The 12,592-nt window shown below is 38.6% G+C and overlaps 1 protein-coding gene across 1 annotated transcript in view; it reads right to left on the bottom strand.

Moving 5' to 3' along the window:
• Positions 1-7,011: 7,011 nt before the first annotated feature.
• ets2 (v-ets avian erythroblastosis virus E26 oncogene homolog 2) overlaps positions 7,012-12,592 on the bottom strand; it is a 7,414-nt gene continuing 1,833 nt past the window's right edge. Inside the window, exons 3-10 of the mRNA XM_066650824.1 lie at positions 11,847-11,964; positions 11,317-11,436; positions 11,023-11,220; positions 10,859-10,939; positions 10,475-10,684; positions 10,038-10,301; positions 9,823-9,941; positions 7,012-9,395 (exon numbers count right to left, since the gene is read on the bottom strand). Coding sequence (XP_066506921.1) covers positions 9,180-9,395; positions 9,823-9,941; positions 10,038-10,301; positions 10,475-10,684; positions 10,859-10,939; positions 11,023-11,220; positions 11,317-11,436; positions 11,847-11,964 — 1,326 coding nt within the window. The 3' untranslated portion in view covers positions 7,012-9,179. The remainder of the gene's footprint in view (positions 9,396-9,822; positions 9,942-10,037; positions 10,302-10,474; positions 10,685-10,858; positions 10,940-11,022; positions 11,221-11,316; positions 11,437-11,846; positions 11,965-12,592) is intronic.

Below are 12,592 nucleotides of genomic sequence, written 5' to 3'. Positions count from 1 at the left end.
CTTGATTGCATTAAGGAATGCTGCCCGACATTGGTTGTTTTATTTGCACTTTCAAGACCATGGAATCAGGTTTCCCTTTGGGGTCATAAAAGCCTCAGCGCCAGAGCTTCGACACCTTTCAGGTTCCCTCTGGTTTGCACTGACCTGAGACTAGCTTTTCCCAGTTAAGCAAAAAACTCACAACAACCTGAAGTCACTGTAGAAATTCTACGTCTCTGGGCAACATCTTTCCAACAAAAGATGCTATCTCTTTTAGTCTTTAATAACAACAAGTGAAGGCTAGAAAAAAATCCATGATGAAACATGAACAAAAATGGCCTGTAGCCTTCAATAGACTGACTTTTCAGTTCTATTAATCACAGAACACTTTTCCTTGCCCAAATTCAATGAAAACTTTATAGTCTTCTTTGGAGTTTTTTCAGAGAAAATTCAAGTGAAGGAGGGGCAGCATGGTGGTGCTAAAGGTAGAGTTGCTTTCACACAGCTCCAGGTTCCTGGGGTTGTGGATTGAGCCCCACTCTGGGTTACTGGGTTATCTGTGAGGAGTTTGGTGTGTTGTCCTCATGTCTCTTTCCTCCAGGTGCTCTGCTGGATTGGCTACTCAAAAGTGTCCATAGGTGTGAGTGTGTGAAAGAATGTCTAAGTGTGTGTTGCCCTGCAAAGGACTGGCACCCCCTAAAGGGTGTGTTCACGCATTGTGTCCTGTGATTCCGGGAAAGCTCCTGACCCACTGTGACCCTGAACTGGATAAGCGGATACAGACAATGAATTCAAGAGAAGGTGTTTCTGTCATTCTTCCACTGAAAAAAAATCAACTGAACGCATGTGGAGCTGAAAATAGGAATAGACAAAAATATATCTGAACAATGGACTGGCTACTCTAGAGCCAAAAGCATAGGCTGGATACATATGTCTCAGAAGGATGTGCTTGCCTTCACACTTCAACTTGGTATCGTCCAGAGATTGGATGAAGAGGAGAAGCTTTAATTGGAGAAAATTAATGCTACAGCGCAGCTCCATGCTCAAACATTAAGAAAGGCAGAAGATGAAACAGGAGCTCTGTATGTGCGCGCGTGTGTGTGTGTGTGTGTGTGTGTGCGTGTGTTTGTAAGAAAGAGACAGAACTAGTTATAATATTTAATACACATTTCAGCATTAATAAGTTCAGCTCTCAAAAGTAATGCCTTAACACACATTAATGGCTTAATTCTTTTTGCACAAAATTTTGCCACAAATTTGGATTGTATTCGTTTTTCTGAGGGAGGTCTGAAATTTTTCTCCAAGGAAATTGGGAAAAAACATAGACATGGTCAATTCAGATGGAAATAAAATGAGAGAATACCCCTGTAAAGAGAAATTTACCCCAGGACACTTATGGTTATGTAATCTCTTCCAGATATGGCTTAAGAGACCGGATTTATCTAGCAGTATATACACAGTGTTGCTACTGTTAAATACAGAAGGTGGATTATATGTTAGGTCATTATTCAAAAACTCCCCAAACATGACTTACTTCATCATCAGAGATCAGTACGTACTTTTCCATGTGGTTTTCATTTGCCTCTTATATTACTATTACTTCATTAGTCCTCTCTTGCCCAGGCGGAGTTTGTGTGTGTGTGTGTGTGTGTGTGTGTGTGTGTGTGTGTGATTATGCTGACTGTGTGACTGTCCTCCAGCTCTGCATAGTTTCATGCTGACTCAGAAGGAGGAGACTCTACAGTGACGTGAGCAGCAACACTGCTGGCTCTCACGCAGGTAAGAGCTCGCAGATGGAGGCCACAACAACCAAGAGCTGCAGAAGAACTGCAGGCCAAAGCATGCAATTTTCTTACCCCCAAGTTACTTACTGGAATGTGAGCTGTGTTCAGCAAGTTTCCCATGTTCAGGGTCATGATGTGTCTGTAGCCTACACCAAAGATATTTACGTGAAAAATAAAAAATACTCTAGGTACAGTAGTATTACATAAGTTAGAGTACATCAACACTTCAGACCTGGTAAACCTAAAGTCATATGTACAGTACCTACTCCTGGAAAAATATTAATTCATTTTCATACTTTATCTGTATTTTTACTTGAGAAGAAACATTTTGTAAATTATTTATCACAAGCAACAATAGTCTGAGATACTGGGATGTCATTTTGATGTACAACTAAGATAACAAAGATAATTAAAATAATTGTGTCTTCAGTTTTCTTGGCTCTAGTCATAAAATGTCCAATATCTTAAAGTAAAATTGCAAATCTTTCGATTTTTAAGAATGTTCAGAAACAATAATTGCGTACTTCATCTCAAGACAAAACCTAAATGAAACACTTTCCTTTGTAGTGTACACCACACAGACATTCATTCATCTATAGCTGCTTATAGAGTTCAGGGTCATGGTGTGATCAGAGCCTTCCTGGAATCACTGGATACAAGAATGGAAACCACATAGGTGAATATTACATATTTCATCTTGAGATTTGGGATTTACAGAGTGTTTGATGAATCATACTGTTGGCTTTTAGGAACTCTGAAGTACTATTCTACTTTAGTTTTGGCTTTAAAGTGTCTGAGATAGTTATAGCTTTTTGAGTCTCTGATTTTTTTAGTCTCTTAAACTTTAAAACTAGTTTTAAAGTATTAATGTATCATAAAATTAACATTTAAAATCTTCTGATGCTGATATTTAAAAAAAATGATGTCACTTTAGCTTTTGCCTTGTTTAAGAAATTGATGTGCCATAGCTTTAACTTTTAAGGTGCCTAAAATAGTCATGGATATTTCGAGACAGCTGACGGTCTTTATTCTACTCAATAGGTTCATTGTGTTGAAATACATTTGTCTTTTGTAGTTTGGTAACATAGCTTTACACAAAGATCATTTTGTTAATATCTGATCTGGCGCAGATTAATTTTGAGATAAATACAGATACCTCTGGGGCAACTTTTCCCACTGTGTGTTTTATGGGTTTCTCATGACGTTTGTCACAGTGATGGGCCTCTTATTTGGCTGTTTGAGTCATGAGTAATCACTGCTTCATGGATTATTACTCTATGCCAGTAAGAGCACTAAAGATATGAGTGTATGGAAAATGGGTTCTGAGACACTGGAACACTTGGAATTTAATGAAAATGAAAGAGCCCAGAGTCATTTTAATGTGCTTTAAGAAAAATGCCTAGTATATTCAACAGCATAGAAATAAAAAAAAAGTTGGGGAAAGCCAGATATTTAATACAGAGTTTGATTAATTTAAATGCCATGATTTGATCCAGCACTTGTAAGTTTACACGGTGAACATTCCATAGAGTGATAAAAAGAAATAGCCTTACTCAAAGTATTATTTAAGATTGTGCAGTACTCTTGACTTGAGGCTGTTACTGGTTTTGTAGGCCTGAATGTGCAAAACAAACAGTTCCCACTGCTGACTCACTGCAGGGCTTTGGCAGAGAGAGAGAGATAGAGAGAGAGAGAGAGAGAGAGATGAAAGAGTGTGAAATGAGTGTTTTATATTGTTGCGAATTTGTGATTTTTGCCTTAGACACTGAAGCTGCTCTGGAGGCGTAGCTGTGATTCAGATGGACCGAGTGACCGTCTCTGTGAAACAAGCAAATACGAATACACACAAACACTTAACACTTGAAACCTACTGTATTTCTAACTGCTTCTCTGTGGTGGTGAGAAAAGCACTTGAGGCACGTTAATCAAGTAAATCCCTTTCTTCAGTGTTGCAGTGTGAGCTGGTGACACAATCAGACACACCGTGGTCATCAGAATACACAACAGAGGTGCAAAATATATATGGATTCCAGAAAACCTTTGAAAGTACCCTATATGTTCATAAACTTTACATTTGCCCCTTTAACAGTTAATTCAGCTACATTTAGGTGCACCACAGCTTCTGTGTAAACTTCAAACAAGTGTAATATCATCAAGTATAGAGCAAAGTGAGATCGGTATAAATACACATAAACAATCAGTTTCTGATCTCACTAAATGTTATGCGGCAGAATGCCATGACATCTTATTAATATCCTTAATTTCAGAAGAATTATTAGGAATCCGCCCATCTTTGGTCATAAAGTATCTCTTTTGCATTAAAATGTGATTAGTGAAAAGCTATGTTTCATATGTTTCATTTCCTTGTGATTTATCTAATTATTCATCTTCTTTTTTAGATATTTTTTTTTTTGTTTAAATTGTAGACTGAAAAATGCAGCGTTAAACGTGACTCAGCTCTCAGGCACTGACTGTACAGAACATCCACTGTGATTTCTGCATTTTAGCCTTCACCTGAACCCACTTTATTCAACCTCACAGAGCTGATGTGAGCTTGGACACGTGAGGACGCTGGAGAGAGTGTGTGTTTGTATGTGGGACTGAGAAGGAAGGAAAGGGAAAAAAACATCTAGTATGTGGAAATTGTAAGCACCCTTTACAGAAGAGACCATGTCTGTTGGCTGTTTTATTGTGCCTGATGCACAGCACAATAATTTACCAGACACCAACTGTTTTACAGCTCTACCCATAGAACCTGTCACCACACAAAACACTATTGGTTTCCACCATGATCTAGTTTTTTGTCAGCGGTCAGTTTCAAACCTCATAACTGCTCTTGGCTGGATATTTTTGAACTAGTGGACCACCTTTAACCCAGAGATACTGACGTGTGTTTAAAAAAAAAACCCAGTTACCAATTAAAGTATGAGCACCACATCTATATTTTTGGCATTTGGCAGAATAACTTTCCATTTAATGAAGCTTCCTGTATGTCATTGTTCTTAAGGCTGCATGATATCTAAGCCTTTCATGGCAGTTAACATAAACCTGTATGAACATTTCGAAAGGCTTATTTCAATAAGTGTCATTTCACATAAAGGTTGCTTAAGGGAATTTCACCCTAGAATGTCAGCTGACAGATTTCTTAGGACTGGCACATAATGTTCTCCTCCAAGCACATTGAGCTATGATCTTTAGAAACTTTAGCTAACTTTCACCTTCCCAGCGTGGAAACCATGTGTGATTATGTATATGTCACAAATATAAAAATGCATTTTGGGACCACTGTTTTATCTTTCAGGTTTAGCATGACTTCAGCTAGGACATTGATGGGAAACCTACTCCAAAACCAACATACTTTTTTCCAGACTTTATGAAGGAACACCATGTAATATTCAACTAAGAGTGTGACTTTATTTCACTGGAGATAACGCGTCAGAGTGGAGGAGGTGAACATCAGACATTTTATTGCCTTCATTCTCAGTAATGAACATGGTTTATTTGTTTGTTTGGATTTAATTTCCCTGTGATGGCTTTCTTCCAATAATTATAACTCTGGTTAATATGAGTTAAGGGATTTCCTGACCAAGTTATAGGATTAACAGTACACAACAGGGATTACATCAAATGCTTTCAACACTGAGCACAACATGTTCTTACATCCAGCTCTTGCAACACCCATCGCAGTGTCCGTATGCATAATACTGACTGTGCACTTATTTGTGGGTTCTCTTACAGCCTTCCTTCCCCCTGCTGCCTCGGTGTGATTGCTGAGCGGAGTGTTGAGTGGAGATGCTTAGCTGTGTCAGTGTGTGGGAAGGTGTTAAATGCTTTATGTGTCAGTGTGAGACCTTGCTGCATTGGCATTGAGTGTTGAATGTAACCCTGAAGACATTTCTTTGAGGATCCATACGTTGTAATAGAAGCTGCTGTAAAATTCATTACTCAGACTAATATTAAAGTCCTGCTCAGGTATGTTTAGTCAAGCTCTGGAATTACATATGTTGTGTAATTAAGTGAAGGTAATATATTGTACGACCAAAAGCTTCTTGATTTTTTCTGAAATCAAGGATATCAGTGGGGGAGTTTCTTTGATTTAGTAACAGTCTTTACTTTTGTCACAAAACAGAACATTGCTATGAGAATCATACAGCTGCATTAGGTCACCTACTGATATTGGGCAATGATTAGTACAACTCAACACATAGATACTGGATGGTACTCTATCTCTTTATAATATGTAGTTCCACTGCTAGCCCAACCCATGGTGAGTGGGCTTTATACCCACATTTAGCATTGTGCAGCTTCACCAGAGCGTGTTATATATTCATGCTAGACTTTTAGGTGTCACTAGTGACTGAAACATATGTAATAGCATTTAATACCTCCACAAATGACAGTTGCGATTCCAACAACTTTATGGATGTAGGCAACAACATTGTTCATCCAAACGTGCCTCAAATAATTGCAGTTCTGTCAGATTTTGTGGATGCTTTCCCTGGCATTTTACTCGTTGTTCCATGTAGTTTTGTATATTTTCAAGAGGTCAAATCAGATATTGAAATATGGAATGTTTTGCTTCTCAGTAGATGATCAGCAAAGACTAAGCCTTGTTGTCCAGCAGCTCATTGTAGGCATTGTTTAAAGTTGCTGTTGTCTCAACCAAAGACCCATTTCCATGTAATTGAAATACCCACAGAACATCACTGCCTCCTCCATCTTGAACCACACCTTGCACACCAGCTTCCTGAGGTCTACATGATGCCTAGCATCATTCACATACAGGCAAAGGCAAGATATCTGACCAGATAACACATTTTCAGTCATGAACAGTTTGGTTTTTGTGTCTTTTCACCCACTGTGAGAAGAAGTGAGCAAAGGAATCTATTGTGCCACTCTGCTTTATATGTTCATAGAGTTATTTCAGAAATTGGTTATGAAGGACCTGTGTTGACTTCTAGAATCAATTCTTGCCTGGAATTGAAGCAATTTTCATTCAAAAGCTGTAAAACATGCCTGTGGTCCCTGTCCATTACTTTTGTATTTCAGCCACAATACTGACAAAAACGTCCTTCAACTTTCTGCAGCTGAATGGGAAGAGTTAGATTAAAACCTGATAGTTGAAAATTGTTTTGCGGTTGCCCCCATTTTTTGTGTATTTTCTGTGTGCTAGTTACATTAACCTGATCCAAACTTTAAAATGGAATGAGTGAAGCACAGCCACCAATATCATTTGAAAAATGTTTATTTCACAGTAAATAGAGACAAAGTTGTTTCCACAATGATGCATGGCAAATTTGAACTACCACAATTTGTGCTAGTATCCTTAACATTTAGCAAAGCAGAGCTATGATGTTATTAGTCAAGCATTATTTTGCCACAGTAAAGACACAAGAAGTCTAGGACTTATGTGGACATTAGATTAGTAAATGTTGCCACATAATCTTTCCCTAAAGTGTAATGTCCATTATTTTCAGACAAAACAGCAGAAGTAGTGAATGTTTGACACCTAGCATTTTTCACTCTGTTAGCAACACATACTTTGTTTGACATTTACACACAGCCCATTATGTTGCAGTAATTTTCTTACAAGGATCTTTCTCTCAATTGATCTCATGTTAACCTGCCTTAAAAAAAGTTTGCTGGTCTTGGATACGTTTTTATTTTATTTTTTTAATGATCAGTTTGGACCCTTTCATCTGAAAAAGAGACTGATGATCCTGTCTCAGCATTATCTCCAAATATGGACTGCTGGCTTTCTTCTGCTGCTTCTTTGAAACCTTATGTATTTAAAAAGCAGTCTTCCCTAATGCATATGTATCAAAAAGGATCAAATACAGTCCACCATAGATTGCCATTGTAATATAATAATAGATGAGAATAACAAGGAAAATAAGTAGAAAAATATTTTTATGAACACATGAGGCAAAACAATGGTAACATTTGACTGTTAAACAGGTCTAGTCCGTTAGTTTCACAATACATGTTAAACTAGTAATATGACCTTGTTTAATTTTTACAAGAAAACATTCAATCAAATGTCACAGCCAGTAAAACCGTCTTTTATAAGAACCTGTCCATTTTAACATTCGTTTTTTGAGTGACACATTTCTGCAAATTATGCATTTTTATCTTAAACCTTGGCTGCTTAAAAGGTGATATAACTTAACCAGTATTAATAGCTGCGAAACTTCTAATGCTAAGAGCAGCAGTCAGTTGTAGATATCAAAATGCTCTGTAAACAACAGGAATAGCCACAACATACTAAACATAATTTTTTATGATAAAAAACAAAAAACAATTTACAACAATCTGTAATCCGTAGTTTCCTCTGAGTGCCTTATAGCTTTGAATTACATAAATATAACAAAATATTCAGACATATAAAAAAGATAAATAAAATGTACTTACAGCAAAGTCAGCAAATTTAAACCCATGTTAATAAATTTTTCCATTACAATCTAAAGCATTTACATCTTAGAACCAAGGCAAATATCTTCACGTTTCAAGATCCGACATTCGACTTGACATCTGAAATCGGCAAGTTTTTACAAATGTGTTGTATATTAACTAGTGCATATATAATGCACAAAAACATCATAATAAATACTGACACTGGAATGTCACTTTGGCCTCTGAAAAAAGCGGTCAACATCCTGGCACAAAACGTGCCTCAACAAAGCAGCTGTGATTAAAACATTTGTAAAAAGGATTTACATTTACAATCTTATTCTAATGAAAATACAGAAGTAGATGGCACCAAAATATAGCTAAACCTCTATGGCCTGTGATGGCAGTAGAAGTTGTGTGGTGACTGAATGAGGCATAGTGCAGGTTCTCTCTAGCAGCAGGGACAGCAGAGGTGCGCAGCACTGAATTTAAAGCACTTAGCAAAAGAGTGAATGCAGTGGCACTCATCACAGAACAACTGTCTTTATACTCTCGTTTACACAGGCCTTCCAGCCTACCCCTGACAGCAAGTAGAAACATACTTCTCTATAAAGGGAGTGGCATATATAGACTTCTGCTGGACCCTTTATACCCAGTTCTGCTGACATAAGCAATAGTAATAATCCACAAAATAGTTGTCATTTCCCAAGGATAAAGCATGAGATTAATACATCTGTGCAGCTTAAAGCCTGGATGTTTTTTAGGTTCACACCAGGTGTCTTCAGGTGGCTCTGTCTCACTGAAGCATTGCTGTCGTGAATAGACAGAGCTGGCTCTTGAAAAAATAGAAACAACGCTCCGCTCCTTGAGCTGGGGCAGTAGCTTCAAGTGCAACCGCAGTGCTGTGCCGCTCAGAACACAGACCTTTTAAAAAGGCCTGGACTGTAACAGTGGACCAGTGGGGTTCTCACCCCCCACCCACTGCTCCATCACATATACACCCCATCTCTGAGGCAGACATTTAGCTCAGTCCTCCGTGTCGGGCTGCACACCCAGCATGCTGTGAAGCTCCTCCGCGGTGTATCCAAGGAGGTTCTGCAGGTCGCAGACGAAGCGATAGACATACCGCTTCCCTGATGTCTTGTGGATGATGTTCTTGTCGTAGTAGTAACGTAGGCCACGGCTCAGCTTCTCATAGTTCATCTTGGGCTTGTTCTTGCGGCGGCCCCAGCGGCGTGCTACCTACAGAGCGTGAGAAATGACAGAAAATAAGATCTCTGTTCACATTAATTCCACACGACTGATAAATATCTGAATTTGCTATGATTCAGTTGTGCTTATAATGATTCTATATGAATCAGTCACAAAGGCTGATGATTTAACTAATAATTATGTTTTTAGAAATACACAAATGCATTTAAAAGAACATTGGCTTAATATTAGATCAACGATAAAGATTACACATTTTTATTTTAAAATCATTTACATTTTTTTTTTGCCCAAATAAAAATCAGTGCCAAATTTAAAGGCCATTTTTCTTTTTTACTATTCAAATCCTTTATTATTCATAACATTCCTTAACAATGTCTGCACCTGAATCACCAACTTCAGACTGATTCATAATCACCGCATTTTACACCCCATTTCACACAAGTTCCAGCTTTCTTACCTCATCAGGATCAGTCAGTTTAAACTCCCAGCCATCTCCCGTCCAGCTGATGATACCTTGGCAGGTTGTGTCAGTCAAAAGCTCCAAGAGAAACTGCCACAGCTGAATAGGACCACTTCCTACAGAGCACCACAATAGTACGAGTTTAATTTGAGTCAGAGAAAGAGAGAGACACAGAGAGAATGCAGAGTGATAGTGAAAATCACAAATCTCACCAGTAAATCCAGCGAGTACAGCAGCAGGGATGACGGGTTTGCCTTGCTCCAGTGGTTCATTTCTCTCTTGAACGTAGTCTTTAAAGGACAGGCCCTGCTTGCCAAGACTCAGCGGCGCAGCTGTGTATTCGTCATCAAAACTGTCATGAGAGGGGACACGCTGGGTGTCAGCAAGGGAGGACTGACTGCCCCAGGAACGCAGCACACACTCTGACCCATCCACGCTGTCCACACTTTCCAAAGAGGACTTCTCGTGGGATGAGACTGGAGCACAAATCAAACAGACACATTTGTTTAAAATCCGATTTTAATACCATCATAAACATTATAGACTCTGTGGCATTCTTACTGAATGTATACATTTGTTGTTCTAGATTAGGCTTTAGTATGTAAAAGAAATACTTTTTACATTAAAAAAAATAAGTTGTAAAACTCACAAGGTGTGGTTAGGCGCGGTGTTGCTTTGCTGTTTGGGTACTCCTGGCTAATGTAGCTGATATTGACGGTGCTCAGCTGAGGCTTGGGAAACATGGAGAAGTCCTGGTCAGAGAGCAGATGATTCTCCGTGGCCTCAAATAGCTCTCGCAGGAGACTACTACTGTTGCCTGAGACCTGCAATGCACACTGTGTGTCCTCTAGCCCGAAACCTTCAAATATAAACAAACATATTCATTCACTTTCAAGTCTTCCTGCAGAGGTAGGCTACTACATTTAACTACGTCCAATCCTTCAACAATAAAAGTCAGTCACTTCTAAAGTATACTGTATCTGTTATTTTGTATTTAGGAGTTTTATTAAGGTTTGTAATTCTTAAGACTCACCAACAGTATTGTTTCTCATCCAGTTTGATTCACCTGGAGCAGGACAGGAAAGTGCCTTGACTTCAGAACTCTCCTGACAAGCTGTAGGCAAAAATAAGTGTTAAATCAACCTCGCTAGTGCCACATGCATTCACAAATATAAAAGTGTGAAGGCCTCTACATACCTCTGTTCATCATCTGTTCCAGGTGCTCCCAGAGGATATCGCCAACAAAATCCGGAGCTAAGTCTAGGAATCCCTCCTTTCCCAGGTCACACAGCTCCTGTCCACTCATATCGAACTTGAAGAAGTTAGTGAGGCTAAACTCTCCGGTGGCCCAGTGCAGCCACTGCTGGACATGTTGTTTGCTCCATCTCCGTGGATCTGTTAGAATGTGAAGTTACTCATTAGAATTCATATTGATGAGTAATTTCTCCCAACTTGGGTACCTTACCAACTTGGGTAAGAAGAAATACTCACCGTTAGAGATTCCACAGATGCGTTGCACTTTAGAAAAGCCATTAAAGCTGTCCTTCAAAGCCTGACTCATGACTGCTTTACTGCAGGGAGTCAGCAAAGGTACAGAGCATGGTCCTAGGTCTGAAAAAATAAAAACATGACACAAAATCTTAATAAGCAGGAATAACACAGTATCGAGAGAGGATAAGTAATCAGTGTTTTGGTCTTTGATATTTTGACGGTCTCAATATTCTTTAAAATTCTTTTATTCTTTTAAATGTGTTATATATATATATATATATATATATATATATATGTTATATATATATGTTATATATATATATATATATATATATATATATATATGTGTGTGTGTGTGTGATATATTTTATTTAAATTAAACTTTTTTTTTCAGGGACTCAGTTACATTTTTTAAAGCAGCTAGGCTGTACCCTTCCTGTTTGAATCAGCAAATCAAAGTATACATAGCCAGTAGGTCCAATTTATAGTGTTTAATCCTGACATAGACAAGAATTTTGTTGTTGGCTCACCTTGTGGAAAGTCCAAACCAGATGGAACCTCTTGAGCCGCCTGCTCCTCTTCTGGCGATGGGTAAAACCCAGAGAATAGAGACATGGGGTCTTCAAATATCTCAAAGGCTAACTGCCTCTGTAAAGGCAAGCAAAACAAATCACTTTATTAAGTGTGAGCCTATTACTGTTATCGCTGTATTACATTAAAAGGCCATCATCTTATGTCATTAATGGGGTAAATTATGTATGAAGAATAGATTGCTCACTAAGAGTTGATTGACAGGTATACTCATTATGTACATAAAACTCAGACAATGAATCATTAAAACATCAAACTGGCTGATGAAAGTCACGTTGGTAATGTAGCACACAGATAACGCGCAGCAGGAAAAACCCAGAAGGCACTCCCTCTCTCCCTCTAACTGCCATGATTGCTCAAACTCTTGTGCCTGAGTGAACTGCCCTGAGCCAGAGCCAGCACATGTCCAAATTTGGTCTTCCTCTTCCGTAGCGGAGGGGGCTGCGTGGGCGCTGGCAGCTCAGAGTGCAAGCGGTTCTTAACCAATCAGAAGGCAGCAATCTTACTCCCTCAGATCTGATTAAAACAACCACTGTTCTCTTTAGATTAGATTAGTGCCAACAAAGATTGTTCACTTGCTAGCCGCAGCAAAGCTCTTGTTGCACATCCTCATTATGTTTGTGAAAAGGGCAAATCAAAAAAACATGTTTGGCAAGCTTGGTGTTCAATACATTTTTCTATTTAA

Source organism: Hoplias malabaricus, chromosome 18 (genome assembly GCF_029633855.1).
Source record: "Hoplias malabaricus isolate fHopMal1 chromosome 18, fHopMal1.hap1, whole genome shotgun sequence".
Taxonomy (NCBI): domain Eukaryota; kingdom Metazoa; phylum Chordata; class Actinopteri; order Characiformes; family Erythrinidae; genus Hoplias; species Hoplias malabaricus.
Note: the sequence above shows the minus strand (reverse complement) of the source record. Positions and strands in the feature narration are given on the sequence as shown.